We start from the raw sequence: 27,485 nt of genomic DNA, 5'->3' as shown, positions 1-27,485 counted from the left end.
GATAATATTCCGTTCCCTCGAAATACTATTACGTTCCCTCGAAATAATAAATTTGTGCGAACAAAATAATCATTCACGTCATAAGTCTTTCATAAACACGGATATACTCTCCGTCTGGCCACAAAAGCCGCTTTCAGTGGTAACTTCCGTGTCTCTGTGACCCACATTCGTTCAAGAAAGGAAAAAGAAAAACAAGAATGATCAATTTATTATTGTCTTAATGAATTTAAGAAAAATATCATAAGATTTATGATAGCTAGGCTTGCTGCTTTGCCATAAGATTCACCGGACATAGCTCCTTCTAGCTCCGCCGCGGAGCTCTTTTGCTTGTCATGCCGGCATTCGGGCAGCTGGCTGGTCGGTAGACAGACAGCTGATATTGTAGTTTAGGGTCGAATAGGAATAATAATATTCAGGACTTGTCTTTTATTATCATACTCTTTAGCAGTCGCTTTACATTTGAAGGCTAGAAGGTTACATGCTAACTAACTAGCTGATCATGTTATTCCTGTTATTCACGTCATAGATTTACAGCAGATACCTTCACATTTCTGCCTGTGTGTGTCTCATTACATTGCATTGAAGACACGGAGGATGTTTAGAGATCAGATTTATTTCTTTTAAAAAGCACAAAAGCAACGATCGGTAATCACGTTCATTCACATGATCCTGGTACGCTCTCTGTCTATCTTGCTGCAAAAGCCGCTTTCTGCTGATACCTCCGTGTCTCTGTGAGCATTCAATAGGGGTAAAAATAAAAGCAAGAATGATCGATCTATTATTGTCTCTGTGAAAATCAGAAAAATATCATAAGATTAGGCTGGCTGCTTCGCCTATACTGGACTCAGCTTTTAGCTAAGTGTGTGCAAGATGTGAGCAACATCCCGTCATGCTTCACGCATACCCAAGATGCATTTGGACCAGCCAATCATTGGTCTTGTTGTTACACTTCAGTTACAGGGACAGGGTGATTGGTCGAAATGCATCTTGGGTATGCGTGAAGCATGACGGGATGTTGCTCACATCCATGTTTGTAATGCTAGGAGCTAAGAGCTAAGGATCAAATGAAATATGTATTTCAAACAGCTTTAATATTGATGAGTAATTATTAATGATTTTTCAAAAATAAGAATTTGCTCTTGCTATAATAAGAAAACAGGGCGGATTGTGGCTCAGATGGGCTGGAATACAAAACTTTAAGATTTTATTGTAAAAATAATTTTTGTGTTATGCATTGCTTAATAAAAGTTTTGTTGATGGTTTCTTAAATTGTTGTCAATAATGATAATGAAAGTTGGGGGACAAAATGTTTTGCTAGGGAGGGCACTTGACTTCCCTTGCCCCCCGTAGTTCCACCCCTGTAAGAATACTATTGTGCAAGATTTGTGTCAAAGTGTGTGAAAATACAGTAAAATTAGATATTTTTACTGTCAAGTTCTACATTTATGATGGAGCTTAATACAGTGCATCCAAAAGAAAAGGCTTGAGATCCCATTGTTTTTCAGTTAGTAGTGTAGATACTTTTTAGGTTTTCATTTTATTAACATGGGATGGACACGTGTGGAATCGTAACAATTGTAATGTAGAAATATTCTAACTTAAAAACGAACTAAAAGTTTCAATGGTTTTCGTGAAGTATCCCTGGTGACAAACATTTAAATATTGCAGGAGTTTCATTAAAAAGCTACTCCGATCTATCCAAATTATCCGTGTACAAAGACGAGGAAAAAACAAATCTGTACCCAAATGTTTTGGATGCACATGTGCGCCACCAGGGCCCTATCAGACTCAAGTCCACTTCTCTCTGACTGCAGCATGCTGCTCACAAGATGCACAAAAGAGATAAATTAGAGTTGAGGATGTTTATCTTGATCCATATTCTGAAATTGATCAGTCCCTGGAGGAAGTGTGGCTCGCCGGAGACAGTAATGACCCTGATCTGGGCACTCGGCATGTCTCTGTTTTGTTAAGTTCCCACGTTATTGATCAAGTGCGGCTCTTGAGTGCTGCCTGGATTCACTCTTGGGCCCTGTTGCATCTGTACACAGCGGTGACCAAGCACAAAGAAGGCTCAATTAGCACAAGCTCGGAGCTGTCGGCTCCCCCACCTGCGTGTGCCTTCAAATCACACCCATCAACTAGCAGATGGAGCGGTGGGTTGGAAAAAAAAAAAAGGTGGGGGGGTAGGGGGGCTCACACGAGACAAGAGGAGGAAGAAGAACGAAGGGAGAAATAGAAAGGGTGAGCAGAAGGCAAGTGCTGATAGTGTTACACTGGGGACAAGGGATCGATGCCAGCATTTTACCTCAAGACTTTGTGGCAGGGGTTCAGCGTCACATTAACGACAGCGCCTCTGCAGCAAAGCATGCATAACAACCGCACAGAGACGACACTCCGACACAGAGGGAAAAAAAACAATTTCCTGTGCTAACAATGAACGCACACACACACAAACAAAAAAGCTCTGAACTGTCTGAAGGGGGAGGACAACTTCAAATTAACCCTACCACACCACCACGGAGGGCAGGGTATTCGAGGTGTCTGTTTTTTGTTTTTGTTTTTTTTTCTCCAGTGATAACAGCACAGTAAAGCTGACATGTGGTGGAATAATTCTCTGCTGATTCTAGAGAAACAGTGTGAGATCTCTAGGCGGCCAAGAAACCCTGTGATGCTAACTAAGACTGGCAGGTGCAGTTAATGCTGAAGCCACGTCGTCAGCTGATTTGAGACCAAGCTGCAGACAGACAGGAGCTAGAATGAAAGGGCGAATCATAATCAAGGCTAAAGGTTCCCCTAAGCGAAGCAGAACCTTATGCATGCATGCTAGGGCAACTTCAAGCTCAAGTCACAGTCTTTGTAACCCAGGGTAAAGTCTGATCCTCTCTAAGTTCCCCAAATAAATAATAAAAATATGCAAAAGGGCCTTAACCCCCTGCTCCCCCTATTCCCTGCAGCCTTGGCGTCACTCTGTGCTGGGGCCAGCGATAAACCACTCAAGACGATGAGGATGATAATGGCAGACGCCGCAGCGCCTCAAAATTCAATCAGCGCCCGGACGTCAATGCGGATGAGTGTAAAAATGAAATATGCTCGCCGACGTGTGTTAAAAGACGGCACACGGGGCTCACGGAGACAACAAGAAGAGATAAAGGGAATGATGAGGTAAAAAGCAAGTAAAGGAAGACAAGGAAGGAGAGAAAGACAGAGGGAGAGAGAAAAGATGAAAATAATGTGGCTCCACTGCTCTGCTTCCAACACAATCCCACTGGCATTCTGAGCAGCCCTGCTTTAACCACAGACTGTGAATAAATTAGCCTTTTGAACTCAGGGTGATTGCAAATGTGCCCCGGTTTCTCTTGAGACATGTCTGGCAGTAACCCTCAGCTCTGTGCTCTCAGCCAGCCTTGTCACAGAAGCCGCCTTTTCTCAACCTGCATGCTCACGTCATGCACAGCCGCACACAGGCGTGCACATCATAATCATTTTTAATTCACCATAATTGTTAGAGTTTTGCTTTCTTTTTATCTCTGCTCCCTTCTTCTACTTTTCCCTCTATTGTACATGAGACACTGGTAGAAAAACTGCTTTAAAAAATAAGTTATATAGGAAAATATTTTTCAAATGTGCCAAATTCTTTTTATAACACACATGCAACTATTATTTATAACCCTGATTTTTCAAATATTTGTAGGATTTTAATTTGATTTACCAGATTTAGCTTGTTCTTGAGCGAGTAGTTTGTTTTGTCCTTGGGGGGAGATTTGTTTTTTTTCTTGCTGTTCACTTCACGTGGGCAGACATATATGAGCATTAATGATTGCAAATATCGGAGGTTGATCGGTCGATCACTGACTCTTTGCTCTGTCCCATTCACACACTGCTGCCAACAACACGTTGCATAGATTTATGCAAAGTTTCAAACTTTTATTTGTCATTTATTATTGAGAGGATGCAGACTCTATTTTTTTTAAAAAAACTAAAAGTAAAATATAGTCAAAATAAAGGGAGATCCAGGCTTCTATGCATTGAGAACTGCACACTTTCAAAGATATTTCTAATTTGTTGCCTCTGTCTTTAAAAATACTGTGCAAATATGACATGACACATAAAATATCTGTTAAAATATCAATTATTTCTACTGCTTAACTAATGCAGAATATTTCTTATTTTGGCAAAATGTTAATACATTTGATGGGATATTCAATGTTTGCCATTTGCAATGTTGGTGCTCAACAGTTGGTGGAATTTAGAGTGGAAAAGTCTGTTGTTCCGGATCGAGTCAAAAACCTTGCGTTTTGTTTTTAATTTAGACTGCTTTTCAAACCAAAGCTTGTAAACAAAACCCTGTGACAACAGATCCCTTCACTCATTGGCCAGGAATTACGAGGGCAGGGCAAAGTCACAAGAGACAGAATAAAGAAAATGCTGCGCTTTGCAATCCTCGTTGGGATAGTTCACTTGTTGAAACTTTATATATCGCTGACCAATTTTGAACGTCTGTATCAACGTCAAGTACAACACTTTTCATTGCTGCTTTGTTCCGGTGGAGTCTTGCTGCAAGGCGGTTACTGAGGAGATGTCGGGTATGAAGAGTAAATATAGTCGGGAAAATAGTCAGAAGCAATGTGTGTCATGTTAAAAATTGTTTTGATAAGCCTGCATTCATCCAGTTGCATTTCAACGAGTTGCTATGTCTCATTGCTGCTCTGCTACTTTTTTATTTCCCATACCTCCCGGCTACAGACAGAGGAAATCCAAAGTGAACCGGAGCTCAGTCCGATTGGAAACGAACTGAGACCATGATGGGTCCGAGAGCGGGTCCTGGCCCGAATCAGGGTCCACCTGGCTGTATTCAGAATCAAAATGTTTTCTGAATTATCAGGGAAAACAAACTATAGTTCATTTCAAGAGAACCAGATGTGTCTGAATACACCCTTGATATCTGTGATCAGATCAACAGTTTGCTACATTTTCTTAACAACCTATTTGAGTGTGCAATGAAAAAAAGCTGACGTCCAAAAAATATTAATAGCGCATTGAGCAGGAAGGTTTGTATAGGGCATATTGATTTGCACTGCATGAACGCTGGGGTGAAACACAAATTAGAGAACCCTAGTTTCCTTTCAAGAACAATGTTTTTTAGTAGGAAGTGAAGTCAATGTATGATGTAAGGAGCAAAAAAAAAGCTCACAACCATTGACTGGATATGAGAACTGGACTCCAGTAATGTGACGTCACCCATAGAACAGAACTTGCTTCTGGATCCACCAAAATGAAGTCAATTCAGTCAATTCAGTTTGCGATACGGATGCCGCCATGTTTGGAGATAGATGCAGTCGATAAGCAGTGATTGATCTGAGTCATTCAGAGTCAATGTTTCTAAGGCAACCGCTGTTGTCAATCAGGAGAGAGCATTCTGGAAATCCACATCCTCACCACTTATAAGTGGGCTACACAAAATCTGTCAATCAAATGTTTTGAACCGTCAATGCAAATAGCTCTACTTTTATTGAGGCATCTGATTTCAATATCAAGATAACTTGATATTGAAAAAAATAAAATTAAAAAAAATTAAAATTATCACGAACATGTTAAAAAAACGTATCAGAGCAATAATGGTTATTCTAACAAATGACTAGTGACTGTCATTTGAAGAATGGGATTTTGGCTTCTTGGAACCAGCATGTACTTCCTATTTGGAACATGAGGACGGAGGGGTCACTCAGTCCAGTTCTCACATACAGTCAGTGTCCACAACTTAAAGTTACTGTTTGGTTCACTGCGTAATGTCTTCGTTTTCACTTCTCAGAGTGCCGTGTGTGAATGCAAATCCAACTAGATTTAGGTGTGAAAATTATAAGCAATTTCAGCATATTCAAATTGAGTCTGCAGGACTATCTTAGTGTGAAAGCAGCCTAAGAATGAATAAATGTGTTGTACTTTAAAGTAATTTGAGTGTCAAAAAAGAACAAGGCAAATTTAAAAAACTGCTACAATTTAAAGTTCATTAGATCACAGTAACATGGTTACATTGCAGAAGCAGTGTTTATTTCTGCTTTCTACAAATATGTTCATAGCAGCTGATTTTAAGTGTTTGCCAACCGTCTTTAACAGTGTGCCTCTTTAAAATAAGGGTTAAAGCTTTGCTCCTTTGATGGAAAGTAGAGGCTGTCTAAATATGCTTGACATAGTCTACCAAACTGAAGGGACAGGAAGGTGTTTTAAAATGAGTCCATGTTAACACATAATCTTGGTATTGTGTCAGCGCTAGCCTCTCTTAACAACAGCTCCTTTTTTTCAACACATAAAAGGCGAATCAAGTTAGAAACTATAAGCTTTTAGTTTTCCTCTCAAAACAACAGATTTTGAACATCAACGTGATAATTGAAACAAATGCTCGCAGGCGTTTCGTCCTGATTTTGTTCTAAAATAAATGTAAGACATTTGAAATCAAGGTCCAGTCTGGCTCTTAATATCTTCATGATCGAATCAAGCTAAGCATATTGCAAATGCTTGTGAAAATGTTGCCTTTTTTGCTGACTAGGCATGAATATGTTGTGGGGGCCTGATGATGGGCTTAAGAGCTGTGCCTGAGAGTGACTGGGCAGTCACAGTCGGGAGATTAGGCTGAGGGGCAGCAGCGGAAAACCAAATCCATCTCCATCTCAGAAACATCCTAAAGCAGATTACTGACTTCAGATGGAGAGGAAGAGGGGGGAACAGAGGGAAGGAAAGGGGGAGGAGATGGATGAAGAAAAAGAGGCAGCAATTAACGTAGATGCAATTCTGGCACCGTTCTCTGACTTGATATTTGACCTTTTCTAAAAGTCTTGCCAAATATCGCCTGGAAAGCACAGACAGACCATATGGCAGAGTGCTGCTGGAGGCTGAGTGCACAGCGACTCCAAGCCTCCGTATGCTAATGGGAAAATGTAATTACAGTGCAGTATTCCTGTAAGACGAACGTTTCAGGAGGAGTGATTCACGATGTGATGGGGCAAGCTTCATCCGCCGCACAGAAAAACACCCTTTGCGATCAAACAATTAGAGAACAGTTAAGTGGACAGGGCCTAATACGCCTGAAGTAATAGTTATAATGAAGGTAAAAACAGGGGCGAAAAAAACTGAATCTAGAGCTGAAGAAGGCAGTCTGCTCCTCGAGTCACTCATGCCACGGCAAATATCCTTTATCAGCCGCAGCCGACGGCAAAACACCTGCTGAGCAGGTGACGTCACTCACGTCTCAAAACAGACGGCAGTGCAGCGACACACCTCTGCTTATGAGACATGGTGTGAACGTGCTCTTTAAACTGAAAGGAGCCGATTTGGAGAGAAAAAAAGCTTTCAAAGGTGTCTAGGAAATGAAACAAAAAAAACCCCACAGGAGCAGCACTATATATTCTAAAATGTCTCTTAGCCTATTTAATAGGTTCTGGTTTATCTTTTTAAAGCATTATATTGATGTTGAGGGCAATAAACAGTTTCAGTATGAACAGTTTTTCCCCCAGCTCAGACTCATTTTTCTCAGAAATCTCCCTTTTAGCATCTATGAGCAGTGGCAGGAAAACAGAAATTTTAATTGACTTTATATGCTTACCTTTCAATGCCAGAGGAGTGTGTTAAAACAAAGCAAATGTATAAAATGTTTACTTTCATTACGGCTGAGCTGCTTTTTTGTGCTGTGGTGCTGGTCCTGCCAATCAGCAGCAGCAGCAGCAGCAGCAGCAGCACCACAGATGGAAAGTGTTTGACTTTCAGTATTTTTCACCAAAACCTCCATCTCTTTGTGGTCTAAACAAAATCGAAGGAAACTCTTCTGCGGCTCTGCGAACACTTCTTCTAATGCAACACCTTCTGTGTGGAAGCAGAGTAAATACAAAAACATATGACAGGTAGTGTGCAGATTTGGGTCTCCTGTGTCAGATTAAAACACCCATTCACATATGCTAACCCTCTCCTCAGCGTTTCTGCATGTGAAGATGTCCCACATCCTTCAGCACGAAGAACTACAGCCTAATGGAAGCAGCTCATGCAAGTTTTAATATATTATAACATACAAGGAAAAAAAAACTGTTATGTAAAAAAAAAAGAAATTATCATAATGTAAGAGGTTCTAATGATTAAAAAGAAATATTAAACACCAACTTGAAATCCGGTGACAAACCAGAACCTTAAAATCAAAACTTTTGTCTTGTTGGAGTTTGTGATGGCCATCTTTCTTTATATCTTGCATAAATGGCATATCGTTTTATAGCGCCTTCCTTGAAGGCCCAAGGTGCTTTACAGTCACTGTCCCATTCACACACATTCACACACTGACATCGGTGCCACTGATGAACACTGGCGCCAGCCTATAACCATCAGGAGCACTGTGTCTTGCCCAAGGACACTTTGACACAGGACACAGGGCAGGAACCAAACCTGCGACCAAAACTGCAACCTTTTAATCAGAGGTCGACTGCTCTACCTCCGCACCACGGCCGCCCCATGTGCAAATACTTACTGTAGAAATATTATTTATCATATTTCGAAGAAATAAAATTTAGTTATTATTTTGAAACTCACAAAATTCAGAATAAGGAAGTTCAAAAAGGCCACAGTGGCGGTATCAAAATTGGCAGGTATGTAGATAACATTTTTTGGGGCTGATTATCAAACATTATTTGATTTGAAATGGTTTATTTCAAGCAATCAAATAGAAATAATACACAAGCAATACAATCATCAGTTATACATTCATACAGTAACTAATCAAACTTAGGATAATTAGACATACTAATAAATATTGCTTGAAAGGGAGTGGAAGGAAGCGAACTTATATAATCCCACCCCGTTATACTATAACCATTTTATAACATGATTTATCAATATCCGGTTCCTAACTTTAATCAGACAGAATTAAGAATCGTAAACTAACTCTCTGGTTCACTGATCATAGGTTTTGTGTTCACTTTAGCAATGTCTGACTGCTGTTTTGCATCTAGTTCTGCTCTGATTAAGAGAAGCTAAGTCTGGGGTCTGATCAGTTTGGGACTCAATCATGCAAAGTTTTCCTTAACTGAATTTGATACATCCAGCAGGGGGGGGAATAAAAAAAGGTTCTAAGCTTTGGAGCTTAAATACCAACAATTACATATTTTTATTTCAAATCAACCACAAAAAATAACTAAATCTCACATAATACATCATTTCACTTCAAATATATCAAAGTTTAAAAGAAGCACTGGTTGTAGTAATACTCTCAGAATATGATTTTTTTTTTTGTCATTTCCCTCCTAAACTGATGGACAGTGATGCCAACACTGTATTTTGGAGGCTGACGCTCTTGGAGAAGAGAATGAGGCATTTTCCCCCTAAATTCCCCTCAGGAAGCTTTAGTGTTTGCTAATATTTCTAGAAAACTATGACACAGGGAGCATTTCACCTGTTACAGAAGAAATCGAGACAGTCTGAGCCGGGAGAGGGCCAAAGGCCGAAGGACGGGAGCATGGAGGTAGGAGGGGAGCAGATGAACAGGACATGCATCTGCTGGCGTACACCTGAGGGATCTGGAGTGGAAATCCCCCACTCTGCAGCCACACGGCAGAGCTCTGAACAGCGAAAAACGTCAGCTAGCACAACGAGAAGCCATGTGGGAGTAACGAAGCGAGGGCTAAGCGAGGCAGCATGCTGCCAGTTCTCTGAAATGTTAAATTGAAATGCAAAGTAGGAGCAAGCCTTCTTGTTTTGATCAGACTTCTCAGCATCTGTGTGGGAGCCCTTAAACTCACATGAGCTATTCCATACGAAAAAGCTTGCATTTTTGCCAAAAATCAACATCACACTTCGATGAGTGTTAGAGAAAACCCACACCTGAAGATAAGGCTTTAATTTTAGACTCAAAATAAAATATCTTTGAAATTTAGACATCTTCAAAGATGGACTTTAACAACAGAGACATTGAACGCCTAAACTCTGAATGTTACATTGTCTTATTGAGAACTTTTATGTGTTCTTGCCAAATTTAAATTCTGACCACTAATCCATCTCTATAGGGCAACACTTCGCCTCCGTTCATAAGTGAACAAAGAAATGTAAATAAATACCTATGATATATCTGATAATAAATGATACTGAATTTAAAGTTTTTAAAAACAGTTTTCTTACGTTTAAAGAAGAAAAACATCCGGTGAGATTCAGAGTTTAAGAGAAATCCTGCCATCACGTTGAAGAGTTGAAAGAAAGATAAGGATGTGTAGGATCTTGTAGTTGTATTATTCATCAATGGCTAATTTCTCTATTGATTGTGACTAGATTTGTACAAAACGTACATAAGGTTAAGCTATGTGACGTGAGAGAAAACAATAAACAGTCTTGAATCATCTTTTTAACATTTTGATAATTTTGTATTTGTGATTAGGTCTTTAAATGTGAAATTCAAAGTAAGTTTGGTCAAAATGTATTAAAATTTTTGCTCTTTTCTATGTGAAGAAAAGAAAAATCTTAAATAGATTATTTACATTTAATATTGTTTAAATGTTTGCTTACCAAAAATTACCTTCTTTGCAAAACGTTTGGACATCCCTGTCTCAGGAGGTTTGAATATTGTTTCTAATATTTAAAATAAAGGCAGATGGCTAATAAGATGTAGAATGAACATTTTAGCCTGTTTTACTTTTTGTCTTTTATCTGATGAAATGTTTTGTTATTTCACAGACAGAAGGTGAATTTCAAAATAAAACTATTAGAAACTGGAATTTGACAAATGATGAAAGAATTTTCCCCTATTTACTACTTCCCATTTAATAGAATATTCATTTGACAGAAATATGTTTATAGGAACAGAAGATACTGATTTGTAACCTGGATTTAAAAAATAAATGTACATATTTATCCTGTTAAGCAACTAACTTTAAACATTTCCTTGGCAAATTTCACTATTTAGAGTAGTCTCTGCTTCAAGCTCAAAATAAAGCTCAACAGACTTGTTTCATTTGGTAAAGGCTGAGAGCTGCAAGTCAACAAATAGCAAATGAGTCCCTACAAGCTGAAGTTAAAGACTTTATTTTCCTTTAATGTGATTTTAATATATTTAGAAGTATACATTCCCACATAAAGAAAGTATTGAAATAAGTCACAAAAGTATGAAATCATTTAGCCAACATTTGACCCAAATTAATTTTTATGTAGATATTTTGTTAGCCTAGGATTGAAAAAAAAAAATGGAAACATCCCGTAAAATAATTTCAGTGGAAAATGAAATTTACTGCATGTAAGAAAAAATGCTTCAGGCAAACACTTAAATAAAGGGAAAAGAAAAGAAGAACCCCCCCTTTGTTTAATGAGAGCCTCTTTTCAACTCTGTTCTGTGTCTTTTGAGAAACTGATCACAGCTTACATCCATAGCAGCTTGAAGGATTTCTTTCCGGAATAAATGCCAAAGATAGAATCTTTCCAGAAATGACAACAAATTTTGAACAGCTCAAAGGATTATTAGCTAAAATGAGGACAAAGCAGTAAAAAAGGAGACCTCCTGATGTTCAAGAGGGGCTTTAAATATCCCACCCTTTACCAAAGGACCACAGGCTGACTTCACACCTCCATGACATCTGTAACACACTATTTTCTTGCTAAAAAAAAAAAAAAAGTTGAAAAATCTCTCTTAGCATGGTGTCAGATGCTGGGCTTGAACTATGTATGATCTGAGATCTGACCCACCATAAAAAAGGGAAGCTGCACAGAAGGATTTGAGTTGAAGAAGCTCAGATGCTAAAATCACACAGACGCATTTCTTTCAACACAAATTATCCCTTTAAAATGTACTTTTACGTTATTTATTTCTAGGAAGCAAATCTACCAAACAGGCTAGAAAATTGCCAGTAAGACTTTTTTTCTTGTGGCTAAGCCTAAAAAAAAGATTTTTCCAGTAGTTTACGTTTACTGTTAAGATCCTTGAAAAAATGTGAATATCACATTTACATACAAGTTACATTAAAGGAATTTAAATATTTCTGCTCAGAAATCCTAAAAATGACATTCGTATTGTTTGTTTTTGAGGAACTTTCCTATACAGAATTGGAAAAACAGAGTCAGTTTAATTCAGGTTCTCCACATGAGCAAAGTCATTAAATTAGTTCAGAGTTTAGTTTCAGATTTAAATTATAATGTAACATTAAAATAAGGCCAAATAAGCGGAAAATGTGAACACATTTGAACAAACTTAAACTAAACTAAGCTTTGTTTCCTTCAAAAAACATATTTTGAGGCTTAAAGAGGTCAATACATGTTCTGGCCTGTTTCCTTCTTTTCCTTAACTTAAAAAAAGTAACATATTCTTATTTACTGCACAACAACAATGCAAAAAAGACCCGCTCCAATAAAACATGGTGTTTTAACGTGTTCTTGACACACTTTTCTCATGATGGAGGCCATATCTGAAGAAAATTAAGATTAAAAGTGCATTACTTTGTACTTTTTATTTAAGTCGTGAAGCAGGAGAAGATGGAAAAATGCTATTGGAAAAAGCCAATAGCAGTGATGCAGCTGCAACATTCAGCAAGCCGCAAGCTTCCTGCTTTGCTCCATTCTGATGGATCCACTTGCAGACAAATAGATCCATGTACGTCTTTGTATTCCTTGTCCAAGCTGGGAAGTGGCTAAAAAATATATGTCTGGATAGCTCTAATATTGTTAACCCTGTTTGTTGCACCAGTAATGTTAGGTTGGGGTTGTGAGGGGCTGAAAGATAGCGGGAGAGTGTGTAAACAGATCCATAATGGGAAATGGGTGCGGAGTTGCTCAATGCCAACAGCCCTGCCCACAACTCAAGAGGCAAATATCTAATGAACTACTGCTCTTCTAAAAAACGACACAGGTTTTTGATTTTGACTAATCACAATTGAAAGTCCACTGGGAATGTTTTGACAATAGATCAAAAGGTGATGAGTCGGACTTTAAAGTTTGGGCTGTAAATGAACAGAAACGACCAGCTGTAAATGTAAACCTAAATGGGAAAACTAACATGGACACATGCACAAAAGGTCCTTGACCTGCAGTTTCAGCGCTAAATGGGACTTTTAGTCAGTTTTGATGCATAAAACCATTTTAAAATAAAACGAAAATGGCAAAGGGCCCTCATTTCAGCAGATAGGGGGATTTATTTATTTTTTTTGAGCTGTTAAAACCCCACTTTCTGCAGAAAACTTCCCTCAGCTACGGTCTACAAACACATTGTTTTGAACAAAGTTTATTTTGTCCCAAAGATTTTACTTTTGTACCATATTTTAAATGTTTAACCATTTAGCTTGAAGTTACTGTTGTTCATGCAAACATAAAATAAGCACAGAGAGCAGAATGATTGAAGAATTCCCCATCACACTGTGATATCATCTTGTTGCAACGGCCTGCGCTCAACCTGCTCACCTGATGCAATTACTGAAGTCTTTTCTCTCACACTTTTTCATACGGGCGCTCAGTAATGATGAGATACCTTTTAACTTCTCAGCCAGAGTCCGTATCAATAATTCACTCTCATCTGTTTAAATTTTAAAGCGCCACACATTAGCGTCCTGCCGCACCTGCTCTTTCACGCCGTCCACCCTCGACTACAGTGCATTGCTTTCCCGCCCCTATCTCTCTCTCTCTGTCTGAGCCCGACCTGCGTTGTAATAAATACGAGTTCTCATTCGCCACTGAATCACAGACGTTAAATTAAACAGGGCCAGAGGAGGCGGCGGACCACGTAATGTAAAGGCATCGTCCAGATGCCTCCAATTACGATTTGGCCTTAATTGGCGGCGGTGGCAAATTCAATGAATTCTTTAACAGCAGTGAGCGCTTGTCTCTGCAGAGCTGAGGCCTAAGCAGAGCAGCTACTCAGTGCAAATGGAAGATGACAGAAAATCCACACGGCACAACCGGTCTAGTGGGAGAAAGGGCATGACAGCGACTAAGGGGGCCCAGGCTCTTTAGAAGCTGAGGGTAGCTCGCAGGGAAGTTGTGTATAATTAAGCGGTCTGCATTGTGTTTCAGATGGCAAAATCCCATTGTCTTGACAGGAGCTTACTGTTGACCTTTAGGTTTGAGATGCGAGGCGGCGTACACCCCCCTCGTCCATTTTTCTCTTTTTTTTCCAAACTCCCTCAAACCTCTGCCACCAAATTAATCTGCGATTTTTAAGCCTCCAAGTCAGATATCCGCAGATCTAAAGGCCTTGCGTCCCTCAGGCTTTCCCATCTCCACTTTTTTTATTTATTCTTTACCCCTCTCATATTAGCCCATGGAGATTGACTGAGAGCACTGAGTGTTATCTCCAGGCAGGCAAAGGTTTAAGGGGAGGGGTGAAGGCCACAGATTTGTCTTTATCTATTCTGAGCACACCTAAAACAAATTAGACCTGGCTGCCGTTGCTTATTTGGTTCCCCTACTCTCATTAAGGGGTTGAATCCAGGCTATTTTCCTCAAGGTCCTGCCTCTCTACCATTTGCGAGCCTTGTCTTTCATCGCCATAGCAAAGGTTTCTCGCTCGGCAGCCTAACCACCTTTTCATCTCAGCCATTTCATGTGGTCATATTGACACTGCACAAAGAGCAGAAAAGACAGATCAGCCCTCCCTACACCGAGATGCTGATTTCCTCCACATGACTTGATGCTGGCCTTTGACATTTTTTAATTGAAAGAGAAATCTGCTTGACTGGACTTTGCTTTGCCCTTTTCCTGCTTTCTCTGCTGTTTTTTTCAGAAGCTGATTTTTTGTTTTTTCGTTTTTCCAGTCTTCTGGTTATAAAAAAAAAAAAAAAAAAAAACAAGTGCGGGTCCAGTCAAATTGTTTCCATCAATTTACTCAATAACCCAGTGAACCGACTCTTGAAGTGATGAGGATGTCATGTTTCTATTGAACTGTATTACAGAGGAGGATGTTGTTTTAGACATCTGTCAGTAGCCATTAGACTCTTAATCTAAAGTCATTCACCATAAATTCCTATAAAAAAATCAAGCATTGAAGAGAATTATTGTGAATTTAACCACTGAGCTGGAAAGGTTTTTCTGTCCCACCCTGATCATCTTTTGATCTATTGTAAAAGTGTTCCCAGTGGTCTTTTAAAAATGAGGTTTTTAGCCAAAATTAAGAAAACCTGCAGTTTTCCAGGATACAGTATCTGCACAGAGGCAGTAGATGATTAGAAATTCACCTCTGAGATACAGCTGGAACTGTTGACGTGGAGAAACCCCGCCGCCATTTCCTATCACCCATGCTCTCCTGCTATTTTACAGTTGTCTCGTTGAAAACCTTTCCATGTTATCTTTTGGTCACTTAATACTGTTATTATGTAGTTAATTTCATTTGAACAGAATTGAATTATTATAACGCATCAATTAAAGTTCTGTCTGATGCTTTTCACCTGTTTCAGCTGTGAACTGGCGCTTTATAAATAAACTGACTTGTAATGAATTAAGCGTGTTGTTCCTTTTCTTTGTGGGGAATTTTGTTTGAGACTCTTCAACTACCTCCCACAGTCCAAAACCACATCTCATAGGTTAACTGGAGACTCTAAACTGCCCATATGTGGATGTATGGTTGTATTTCTGGCTTTTTATAGACGGCTGAGCTGTGCAGGATGTACATTGGTTCTGGCTGAAGGCAGCTGGCTGAGGCTCCAACCAGCCCCATGACCCTAAAGAAGTAGAAGGGCACAAAGAAAATGGATAGATGGAGCCTAATTTGAAGGGTTGTTATAAGGCTTGATGTGCAGTAAAAACCACGCAAACCAAAAAAATCACACCTTTACTGTAGAATCTGCAGGTGTTTCTTTAGGCTTATTTTGTATTTCTATATTTGGAGGGCAAAGAAGTAATGCATACATGCTTTTTTTCAGTTCAGTTGATAGTGATAACATGTAACAAGTGTGGTTAGTGTGGTTAGGTTCATACCTCAAGGTTTTTTTTTTAAATCTGGGAATTAAAGTGAACAAAGTTCCACTTTGATCACGTAATGATGTATTTTATAAGCATGGGCAGAGTATGCTGTTATTAGCCTAAATCAAGACACCTGTGTTGTTTTCTAGGACATAGTTTCTACAGTACTCAAGTGATATTATTCCTATGTCACAGATCAAAGATTTCACGTAAGTTTGGATACAAGCTCCTCAAAGGTATTTGACATCAACTGTGGGGTCCCCCAAGGTTCAATTTTAAGCCCACTACTTTTTAATCTATATATGCTGCCACTTGGGGACGTCATCAGGGGCATTTTAGACATTAAGTCATGGATGGCAGAGAGCTTCCTACAGCTAAACCAGGACAAAACAGAGGTTTTAGTGATCGGTTCTGAAGACAAGAGAGAAATTATTTTATCTAAACTAAAAAATTACAAAAATTCTCAGTGCGTGAGAAACCTGGGTATTTTTTTTTTGACTCAGAGATGAATTTTATACCACAAATTAAAACTATACATGTATTTATTAATTAATTTATTTTTATTAATTAATTTATTTTTAATTTTTTATTCACACTTACCATTTTATTTGTCTATTAAGGTTTATTTATGTAATTATGCTTTTTCTTCTTGTTTTAAATATATTTTAATTTAATTACTTTTACGTTTTATTAGTAACTCGAGTGTTTTCCTCTGAGGGATCCTCCACATCAGTAACTGACCCTTCTCAGTGAACGGGGTCACTGCAGTGGTTTCTCCCGGGTCTGACTCTTTTGTTCAGATCTGGGGGGGTCCTGTGTGTACTCCGTCACTGACGTGGACATGTCCCCAAAATATCGTTTCCCCACCTCAGTACAAAGCCAGGTCTCTACATTCCATCATTTTATCCCTCATGGTGTGTGTGTGTGTGTGTGTGTGTGGGGGGGGGGGTTGTCGCCATTGTTTGTCTTGTCATTTTGTTATTAAATTTGGTTATATTTTATGCAAAGGACTTTGAGTGACATGTGTTGCAAAAGTGCTTTATAAATAAAGGTTGATTTGATTTGATGCAGAGTGGCAGTAATTAGAAATCTGCCTCTGAGTTGTGGGTAGGACTGTTGGCATGAAGCAATCCTTACCCCCTTCGCGTCAACCCATAACTGAGAGGTCTCAGTTTACATGCTCTCCAGCTATCTTACAGCCCTTCAACCCCAACCTAACAGTAAAGGTGCAGCAAAAATGGTGAGCAATATTACAGCTATACAGTTTTAAGACGGATGCCAATTCAGATAAGGAAAACAGAAAAGTACATGGATCCATTTTTCTGTATTTGGAAGCATCAGAATAGAGTGGAGCAGGAAGCTCAGCGTATTTTCTATGTAACAACTATAATCTTTTCCAAAAGGCACCTTTTCTGTGCTTCTGATTCACAACTATTTAAATGAAGAAATACTCAGAAACGCCATTTTTAGCCTAATTTACTTGATATATGTCCTTCATCATCAGGGAAATCCCACGACAACATTTTAAAATATAGAAATACATTTTTTCATATGAGAGGGGCTTTAAAATAACTTTCTCATTAGAACACCTAAAATAAAACATTAATAGTTCCCAACAAGAGGAGAAGTTACTGTCAATAAAAAAATAAGTTCTGTTGACTAATTGGAGATCACTTTACAACAACTCTTTCATCTGTAGATAAATATGTTTGGAAAATGGGATTGTTTGCATTTTTCCTCTTTAAATGTGTGTTTGGTCCAAAATCTAACAAGCTATTTGTGTTTGTTTACAACTATGCCTGCATCTGTGAGGAAGAATCAGTATATAGCATAATTTTGATGTCTAAAATACCTATAGATGCCTGATTTTCAATAGTTTTTACAGGCTGACTAACACTATTTTGTAAGGGTTTATTTCATTAAATGATGCTTAAATGAGCCCTGTCTATCCAAGCATCTTTGCAGGACTAAAATTTCATTTAAGGTAAACAGGTGAAGTAAACAGAGAAGACTCATACACCTTGGCCTCATGCGATTATTGCATTTGAATGTTAACAGAGGACCTTTGAGCCATCTGAGCTCGAGCTATGCAGAGGTAACTGCAGGGGAAATGTTAGGTTAGATGAGATTTTGCTGCCAGACTAATCCATCCTGGAGCCCGAGAGCAGCACAGACACTGAGCTGAAGCTGCTGCAGAACAGCACAGCGGTGACACGGGGCAATTCTCTGGGGCCTCGCATTAGCGCGCTAAATTAAAGGGGGTATTAGATTAAATTGGCTCTCCGATTTCAGCCGTGTGAGTAAAATTCTGATTTGCATTTTCCACCTCTGCTTAAGATATAATTAGTTCAGGGTGATTCCCATGTGGAAAACATTGACAGCCAAATCTAAATGGCTGCCAGTAGCTGCTCGTCTCTTCCAAGGCAGGAAACTATGCTCTGCTCATGTTTGTTGTGTGCAGTTGTTTGCAACTGTGTGTTTGCATGAGTAAGGAAAAAAAAAAATTATAGAACAGATGCTGTTCACATGTGACCTTGTTGGGAGTCTGCATGTCTATGTTACTGTAGCACCAGATTGATGACACCTCTCAATCAAATGAAGTCTCAAATGAAGAAACGGTTCTTATATGTTTCTTTCCTTATGTTACTGAGCAAAAAAAAAACCCTCATAGTCAAATCTTCACACCTTAAAGATGCCTTCAACCTCAAAAACATTCCTGCAGCAGAACATGCACCTGTAATTATAGAAGCTGAGTTAAAAATAGCTATTATTTCTTGAACAGTGGATTTCTTAAGACGTTTATAAAGTAAGCATGGATACTATACAGACTTTGTCATTAATCATTTTTGTAAATAAATGTTTTCCACAAGTGGTTCTAACCATTCATAACAATTAACATGTGTGCTTGGAGCACTATTTGTTACAAGATGTTGGCACATCTACAGTTTATAGCTGGTGTGAGATTCAAAAGACTCAAAAGTCCCTAGATGTTCTTTCTTTGGGGGTATATGAGTCTGCAATCCAGAAAAGCCCAGTTTACTCTGCAAAAGTTACAACAAAACACAAATTCATCTCTTTTTTTGGACATTTTGGTTCGATTATATCAGTCAAATAAGGCATATAGTCAAAATTGCTAGGCTTTTGTATAAAGTTTAGGAGGAAAAAGTGAGAAAAAAACTGTTGAATAACTTGAGCTTGCAAATTTGTGTTTTGGTCTAAAAATGTCTATTTAGGAATTTGAAATTAAATAGTGGATTTGTTACTGAAGGCGACAATTCCACGAGTAGTCATGGGTAGAAAAATGGCAGCTTCATTCAGCACTGAGAAATAGAGACCATCAGAACAGTGAGATTGGACAATATTCCTTTCCCACTAACCTACACAAAAACTACAGCAGGCAGACATGCAAATGCCTCCTTCATTAGTGACACGTGTGATCCACATTGACTCATAAAGTCCAATCTGCCTGCAATATTCAGAATGTAAACAAAACAAGATTCTGGGACCAAAATAAACACCAATAGAAAAGCTCAAACAAAATAATCAGACTGACGTCTTAATTGTAGTTAACAAAAGAATCAAACATTCTCACTACAGTAGATTAGGTAATGCTTTTTAATTAACCCAATTTTACTGCCCGTGTAATCATTTAATTAATGAGCAATTTCTCTGGGCCTCAGGTTGCATTTGTTTGGAACATATCCTCATGTTAGCAGGAGAAAAAGTTCAGAATCTGTACAAAGAAAAAATTTTCACAAGTTAATCTTTTGCTTTCACCCTTGATGATCAAATAGCCTAAAAAATGTATCAAGTTTAAACTTTTTGATCTGTAAACTTTTTAATTTTCTTCCCACCTGGGATTTCAGGGTGGAGATTTTTTTGGGTGTGTTTCATTTGAAATAGAAACTTCATCTTTTAAACATGATTCTGTAACGTTTTCGCAATTATGCCCCAACCACAATAAAGAAAAGGTGCTATAAAAGGATTTTATTCCATCCTCTAATGTAAATGTGTGAATTAGAGTGGGAATCGGTAGATGTTCCTCGCTGACACCCCCCACCCCCCACAAAAAAAAGACACACACACACAACTCGCCTTCAGAAATGCCATCAGCAATTCCGCCACTCTCACGATTTCTTGGTGGCCGTAGACTGAGGCTTTGTGGGGTATTGATTCCCCCCATCCAGAGACAGTTTCCATAATTGGTTAAAATGACTGGGTGCAGAGAGAGATGGCTCTCTGCTGAAAACCATTTCCCATCCCTGTTTGGAACAGAGCCAAGCTTGGGGTTGTTCGAATGCGTTCCAGCCCCAGCCTGACTGGCAGCAATTAGGGGTGTCTGAGCCAAGCTCAGCTTGCGCTCCACACAAACACCCCTAATTACTGCCAATTAGGCTAGGCGGGTAGGCAGATTTGAGAAACCGGGGGGATGTTCAGGCATGGGTGGGCATGGAAACAATTTTCAAGGGCTTAGAACGTGACTGGATGAAGAGGTTAATGCTTTGGAGTGCACGGGGATAATAACAAAAGCGGGGGGAGCACAGCCCCTGTTTCTCACCTCCAGCGATGAGCCTGGTTTCTTCTTCAGCTCCTCGCATTTCCTAAACTTGCAGATCTGGTGACCGGTTTTGCGGTTCCGACAACTGCTGCAGACGCCGCAGTTGATTAGCCGCCTGCAGGGTGCACACACCCCACACCTTTTCCTTTTCTTTTTCGCTGGGTTTCCACTGGATGCTGAGGAATTATTCTGTGGGCAGTCTGCCAGATTGGCAATTTGAAACGCACTGTCTGTAACGGCTGCTGAGGCTGCGGGGGAGTGAAGGGCTGTCATGACGATGACCCCGGGAGGTAATGAGATGCCCCCTAAAGCCGGAATAGCGGAAAAAGTTCCAACGCGTTCAGGGAGATTCATTATCTCTGCTTCAGCAGTGCCGCATTTCAGCTTGTTCATGCATTCTCCTGCTAAAGGTCTGCAGTGTTCAGGGGATAAGGTAGAGAGGAAATTATTATTTGCCATTTGCAGCGTCTCTGGCGGTACGCCAGGTTTCCCCGTTCTCTGGGAGTCATTTCTATGCATGGTGGTCCTATTAGGGTTTATTGCCGCTGATTTCCTTCCCCAGAGCATGGCGTTATCACAGTTCCATGGGGACATACCGATTCTGGCACTGGGAAAGATGGGTGTTGTGATACGGGCAATTTTAGCAGTCTGAGGAAATGCCCCATTGGTTTTATAAAAGTTCGCAAAAGACCTGTACCTTTCCATTTCAGCGTTATAATCCAAAAGCTGGCTTAATCCACCATCCTGAAGATTACCCTTTTGCAAGAGAGACACATCTGCATTCTGTCCGTTCTCTATGCAAAGTGCAGTGTTTATGTTGGACATGGCTGAAGAGGACTCGTCAGTGTTTAAAAAGAGGAAAAGGAAGTCAAAGGGGTCTTCGTCAAACTGAAGCTGGCTACCAACAATGGGCTACCATCCTGGTTTCTCTTCTTCTGGGCTGAAAGTGACAAACAACAGGAACAAGAAACAACAGTTACACCTTAAAAAATACAAACAGTTGTCATTCAGAGCAGTTTCTTTGTTTCACTAAAAGTGACATCTGGAAATGGGACTAATAATCTGTGAAAGATTCACTTAATATTGATAGAAGATCAATTTTAAAGGTGTTTTTTTTTTAGCTATTATAAAAAAGAAAACTCAGTTTTAAGAATATATATATATATATATAATGTATAAATTGAAGGAAATTCTTGCTTTAATTCACATTATAACAACTATAGCTGCAAACACAAAAAGTTACCTTATTCCCACAGCACGGACACTTAAAAGAGCTGTCATGTTTTAGACAAATGGAGTGACACTGTTAGACATCTTCAAATGTGCTGAAAACAACTACAGCAACAGAGCGTTAGAGGTGGCCCATCAGTGTAAACAAGACTCTGCTCTTCCTGTTAAGGACACCTGGTATTCATTCATGGCTTCTGTTACAGTGACAGCTCTCAGTGATGGCCACCGGTGAATTTACAACCAGATCATGGACCAGACCAACCACAGTGTCAGCTGCCTCAGGATAGTGTGTGAGTGTGTGTGTTGGAGGGGGGGGGGGGGGGGGTGCTCCATTTCCTTTCTGTGTCTCTCCACCAGTCTGTCTGGATTTGGTTTCCATAGATAAAAGCCCATTACACACATCTCTCCCTACTTCCATTACCCATTTCTGGGCTTTTCTCCTAATTGCAGAGGCTGATCTAAAGCTGGAACACGCATGCACGTCTTTTTCTTTGCAGGTAAGCTGCAAAAATGCATGCATGGGACCGAAGTGTGGCATTTGTCAAGTCTTCAGTACAACTAAGTGTACTAAATGGTGTCTTTTTGACCTGAAACGGTCCTAATGTTTCCTCTGAGGCTAACTTGAGTTATCTCCAACAAGTGCAGACTCCACGTTGACACATGACCATATTTCTTCGGAACAAATGCCTTCCACATCTGCAGAGTCAATCCAAAACAACCCGCAGCCGCTCGTAAACAAAACCTCCTTGCCTTAATGATCAGCCCTCCTCAGGGTCATTATTACTTAATCAATTCACCCCTGGAGCGAAATATGCCGCCCAAAGGCAATCAAGTCACGGATATTGATTTTCAGCCTGTAAACAAAGTTTTGAGAGACAGAAATGTTCAATACTTGGAGCTGGAGGAGGACAGAGGTTTGAATAAGGAGGACTGTACATGTTCAGGCATCATACAAAAAAATTAAAAAGAAACAAAAGTATTTGAACGAAAAGGCAATGAAAAATGTGCTGTTATGTTGTCTCCTTCTTGTGATACACGTTCAGATCAAAGGTCATGCACAGATAATCCGGCGCAACAAATAAATCCCCATAAAAAATAAAAAAAAAATCTGACAGCAGCCTCAAATCCAGGCGGAGAGGTGAGGGTGAAATATAAACCGGGATGGACACAGACACAGGCAGACGGAGCGAGAGGAGGGGGGATAAAGGAGCATCACCTACCAGGTTCCTGTCGAGAGGGGCTCCCAAGATGCTACCAGCCCGCGACCGTGTAACGGCACATTACTGCGAGGCGATGCGTGAGGCTGATAAAACGCAAAGATGCGCGAAGACGCACAGACAAGCTGCCCGAGGAGAGCGCGGCGACCCTGAGCCTGGGTGTGCGCGCGCGCGCGTGTGCGTCTTCGGAGCGCTCAAAACAAAAGAATCATTTCATATCCACTTTCCTGTCACGCTGCCACAAGACCGGAAAGTGCATTAATAAGCCAAAAGGTGTGGAAGGAGGAGGGATAATAAAAAGAAGGGCGCGATCTCAGAGGTGGCGCGCTGTTTCCTCCTCTCCCGATTCCGGCGGCGGTGTATTGTGTCTCTGCTCCGTCCGTGTCTCCTGTCGCTGTGTGTGGCTGATTGGCGCCGAGGTGAGGCAGCGTGGACGTGGACACCTACTGATCATTGGCTGGAAATTACTATAGAAACACTCGGGGAGGTGGGAGGGCTGGGTGGAGCGGGGCGTGCGGCGCCTTCGCAGTGGCCCCTCTCTCAATCTTTGACATTTTCAGCATGTTTGTTTCACACATTTGAAAAGTTGAGGAGGGGTAGTGCTGGTGGACTTAGTGTGTGTGTGTGTGTGGGGGGGGGGGGGGTCATTTGCTCCTTTTAATAAGGACTGGGATAAATTTGTCAAATTAATTTGAATAGAGCAGAGCTGTGATTAAGATAAAATGCCCCCGCCGGATCACCCCCCCTCCATCCCTCCCTATCTCCGCCCAACGACAGTCATAATTATCAGACCTCCGGGATTCATCACGTTATAAATCCCGCCTGCCTGCTGGCCACCCGTGCCTTCAGCGCCAGCTGACAACAGGGTCTGCGTGGCACATTTATCCCACTGAGTGCAACCCAGCGCGTTCCTTCATACTGATGCTTACAGGCTTTCAGTTAAATCTTTCTTCCAATCAGTGCCCGGGACTCCCCCCCCCCCCCCCCCCCCCCCCCCCCCCACTCAGACTCACACTCGGCATTTATCCAGTGCTCCGGGCTGTACTTTTAAGGGAAATAAAGCAGACAGGAACAATCGCACTCTTTTTTTTCTTTTTCTTTGGCTGACTATTTCTTGTTCAACACTTTAAAAGCAAGCGTTGGAATCCCTGAAGTGCCATTTCAGTTTTTTTAATTTTACAATTCTATTATGCATTATAACCACTAAAACCTTTGTTAAAATAAAGATAAACACTTAAGAATAGAGGCATTTCGGGCCATAAGTAAAGTATTTGGCAAGGGGTATGACTTATGCTACACACAGGCGTTCAAGAACGCACTAGGGATTCTTGAACATGCTTTTAGCATATGGCGTTCACACTGGACTGTTGCTACACCATATTGGCGCATGCACTCATAGATGAAAGAGGATACGTCAAAGTGCTGCAAATCTCGTAAATCTTGCTTCCGGTTTGTTCTTTCACAGCTCTAATCTAATCTTGGTGTCATATAATTCTATCTAATTTATCCTCCATGATCAATTTTCCAAAGGTTGGCACTTCCATGTGTCAAAGAGGACGCCACCCGTACGTCACTACCAAATCCGAGTCCCTGATTGGTCACAGTTCAACAGGTTTGACTTTCAACAGGTATTCAATGGCCGCATGCTTTGTACGTAAATGGACTTCAAAACTTTGTGACGTGTGAACGCGAGAGTTTTGAACGCAGAAGCCCGAAACGCGCATTTACTCGTGTTTAGACAAACTTTTCATTGAAAGTAGCTGCTTGAATTTGTGGTTCTACTGCGCTTCAGGGGTGACTTACGAATGATCAAACAAAAAAAAAAAAGCAACAACCACTAGAGGGCACTGTAGGTGTGCGGATCAGTATTTGCTGACAGCAACACAGAAGAAAAGGTGCAGCTCAGTCCTAAACCAAGCTTGGGGTTGCTTGGAGTTGTGGCTCTGCTCTGCCTTTGCTGGAGCATTCAATGTGATAAAGGTACAGTCTAAGAAGCACACATTCATTCAACCCACCTGCTTGTTCACTTTTGTATACATTTGGGCATAGGTATTGCTTTCAACACCACTGTCTGTGTACCTGTCTGTGTGCATAAGTTAATTTCAGTCGTTGCGCCCTGTGAGATAAGTCTACTATAAAGGAATATACATAAAATCTGTAGATAGTTGTGTGCATACTATTTTTCCGTGTGTGTTGATGTGTGTATGTGATAACTAAGTCATGCAACATACTTATGACACTCTTGTGTTATGACTTTGTATTATCGACTGCTCCCCCAATCTCTCTATCTCCCCCCATCTTAACCCCTCACCCCCCATCTCTAGCATCTCTCTCTCTCTCTCTTTTCTTTTTTTTCCGTCTGGTCCAACAAGGAATACATTTAAACATAAATATTATAAATACAGCTTATTCTCAAATACAAAAGGGGTTTATACAAGCATACACTTTGTTTGTCTGAAGATCCATAAACCCCTATTGTAACAGTAAAATCTGTCCAGCACTAGGTCTTCAGCTCTTATCTGCTTGCTTAGCTATTGGACAGGACAGGTAAAAAAATGAAAAAGTCCTACTTTGATTTTTTTTGAGTTATTGTAAACATGTTCTTGTGGTTTTTTAATTATGATTATGTCGTTTTTAGCCCAAATCAAAAACCTGTATTGTTTTCTAGGATATAGTTTCAACCAAACAGCAGGAATTCATTAGAAATTCACCTCTGATCAGCTGATTTAAATGAATTGTGTAAACGGTTGAAGAGTTGCAATAGTCAGAAGGATGTCAACACTGGAGTTAAAGGTCTGGAGTAAAAGGGTTAAAGAAAGGCAGGTGAGGTGTTACGCAGATTGTCAACACATCGCCTTCTTTCAAACATAAGATAAATCCATTTTTTATTTCATTCTGACAGCAAAATCTATGCAAACATGCCTCGAAAACCGTTTCAGAACTACAGTTGTGGTCAAAAGTTTTGAAAATTACATAAATATTGGAAATTGAAAAGTTGCTGCTTAAGTTTTCAAAACAGCAATTTGCATACTCCAGAATGTCTTGAGGAGTGATCAGATGAATTGCATAGTCCTTCTCTCCAAAAATAAACATCAGGGACAGATTGATCTTCTGCTAAAACTATGGCGAATGGACTCCTGAGGACTGGGGCAAAGTCCTTTTCTCTGATGAAGCCTCATTCCGATTATTTGGGGCATCTGGAAAAAGGTTTGTCCGGAGAAGAAAAGGTGAACGCTACCATCAGTCCTGTGTCATGCCAACAGGAAAGCGTCCTGAGACCATTTGTGTCTAGGGTTGCTTCTTGTCCAAGGGAGTGGGCTCACTAACAATTTTGCCCCAAAACACAGGCATGAATAAAGAATAGTACCTAAACACCCTCCAACAGCAACTTCTTCCAACAATCCAACAACACCTTAGAGACGAACAATACATTTTCCAGCACGATGGAGCACCGTGTCATAAAGCAAAAGTGATAACTATGTGGCTTGGGGACCAAAACGTTGAAAATGAGGGTCCATGGCCTGGAAACTCCCCAGATCTTAATCCCATTGAGAACCTGTGGTCAATCCTCAAGAGGCGGGTGGACAAACAAAAACCCCACTAACTCTGACCATCTCCAAGAAGTGATCATGAAAAGACGGGTTGCAATCAGTCAGGATTTGGCCCAGAAGTGGATTGAGAGCATGCCCAGTGAATTGCAGAGTTCCTGAAAAAGAAGGCCAACACAGAAAATACTGACTCTTTGCATAAATGTCATGTCATTGTCGATAAAAGCCTTTGAAATGTATGAAGTGCTTGTAATTATATTTCAGTACATCACAGAAATAACTGAAATAAAGATCTAAAAGCAGTTTAGCAGCAAACTAATATTTGTGTCATTCTCAAAACATTTGGCCATGACTGTAAAGTGTTTCAAAAACGTAGTTATGATGGAGTGGGCTGTAGGGGCTCCATTGTGGTGCAGTGGTTAGTGCTCTCGCCTCACAGGGAGAAGGCCCTGGGGTTTACATCCTGTGGGGTTCTTTCTGTGTGGAGTTTGCATGTCCTCCTAGTGCATTCGTGGCTTTTGTGTGGGCACTCCGGCTGCCTCCCACAGTCTAAACCCATGCTTCATAGGGTTACTCCAAATGGTCTTTAGGTGTGAATGTGAGTGTGTGTGGTTCTATGTTTCTGTGGGGCCTTAAGATTATCTGGCGAACTGTCCAGGATGTACCCTGCTTTTGCTAGACAGCAGATAGGGAACTCCAGTAATCTTGTGACCACGTACGGGAATTAAGCGGGTTCAGGAAATGGATGGATAGTTATGATTGTTAGATGGCTTGGATGGATACCTGGAAGTTAGTCATTCCTCCAAAAAATTGAAGTTTTGCTTAAAATTTTAATTCCACTTTTCATTGCATTTCAATTTAGACTTTATTAATAAACGCATTTACTCATTCACCGAGTAGTGGTCAATCTTAGGCTACTTCATTTCATTTGTTTTAACTTTTCCTCTGCTCTTACCAAAACTCTATTGCCATTTTAAAACTATGTTTGAAAGAAAATCAACCACATGAACTGCTTTCCCCTGGAAAAAAAGGTACAAG

The 27,485-nt window shown here is 40.2% G+C and overlaps 1 protein-coding gene across 1 annotated transcript in view; it reads right to left on the bottom strand.

The window, feature by feature from the left end:
* The window catches only part of LOC144990328 (CXXC-type zinc finger protein 4), a 29,438-nt gene extending 6,137 nt beyond the window's left edge, over window positions 1-23,301 (bottom strand). The window contains exons 1-2 of the mRNA XM_078943513.1: window positions 22,903-23,301; window positions 20,453-21,392 (exon numbers count right to left, since the gene is read on the bottom strand). Of these exons, the coding sequence (XP_078799639.1) occupies window positions 20,453-21,277 (825 nt within the window). The 5' untranslated portion in view covers window positions 21,278-21,392; window positions 22,903-23,301. The remainder of the gene's footprint in view (window positions 1-20,452; window positions 21,393-22,902) is intronic.
* Between the last annotated feature and the right edge of the window lie 4,184 nt (window positions 23,302-27,485).

Source organism: Oryzias latipes, assembly GCF_053564925.1.
Source record: "Oryzias latipes strain Hd-rR chromosome 1 unlocalized genomic scaffold, Olatipes_Hd-rR_3.1 chr1_Y".
Lineage (NCBI taxonomy): Eukaryota > Metazoa > Chordata > Actinopteri > Beloniformes > Adrianichthyidae > Oryzias > Oryzias latipes.
Note: the sequence above shows the minus strand (reverse complement) of the source record. Positions and strands in the feature narration are given on the sequence as shown.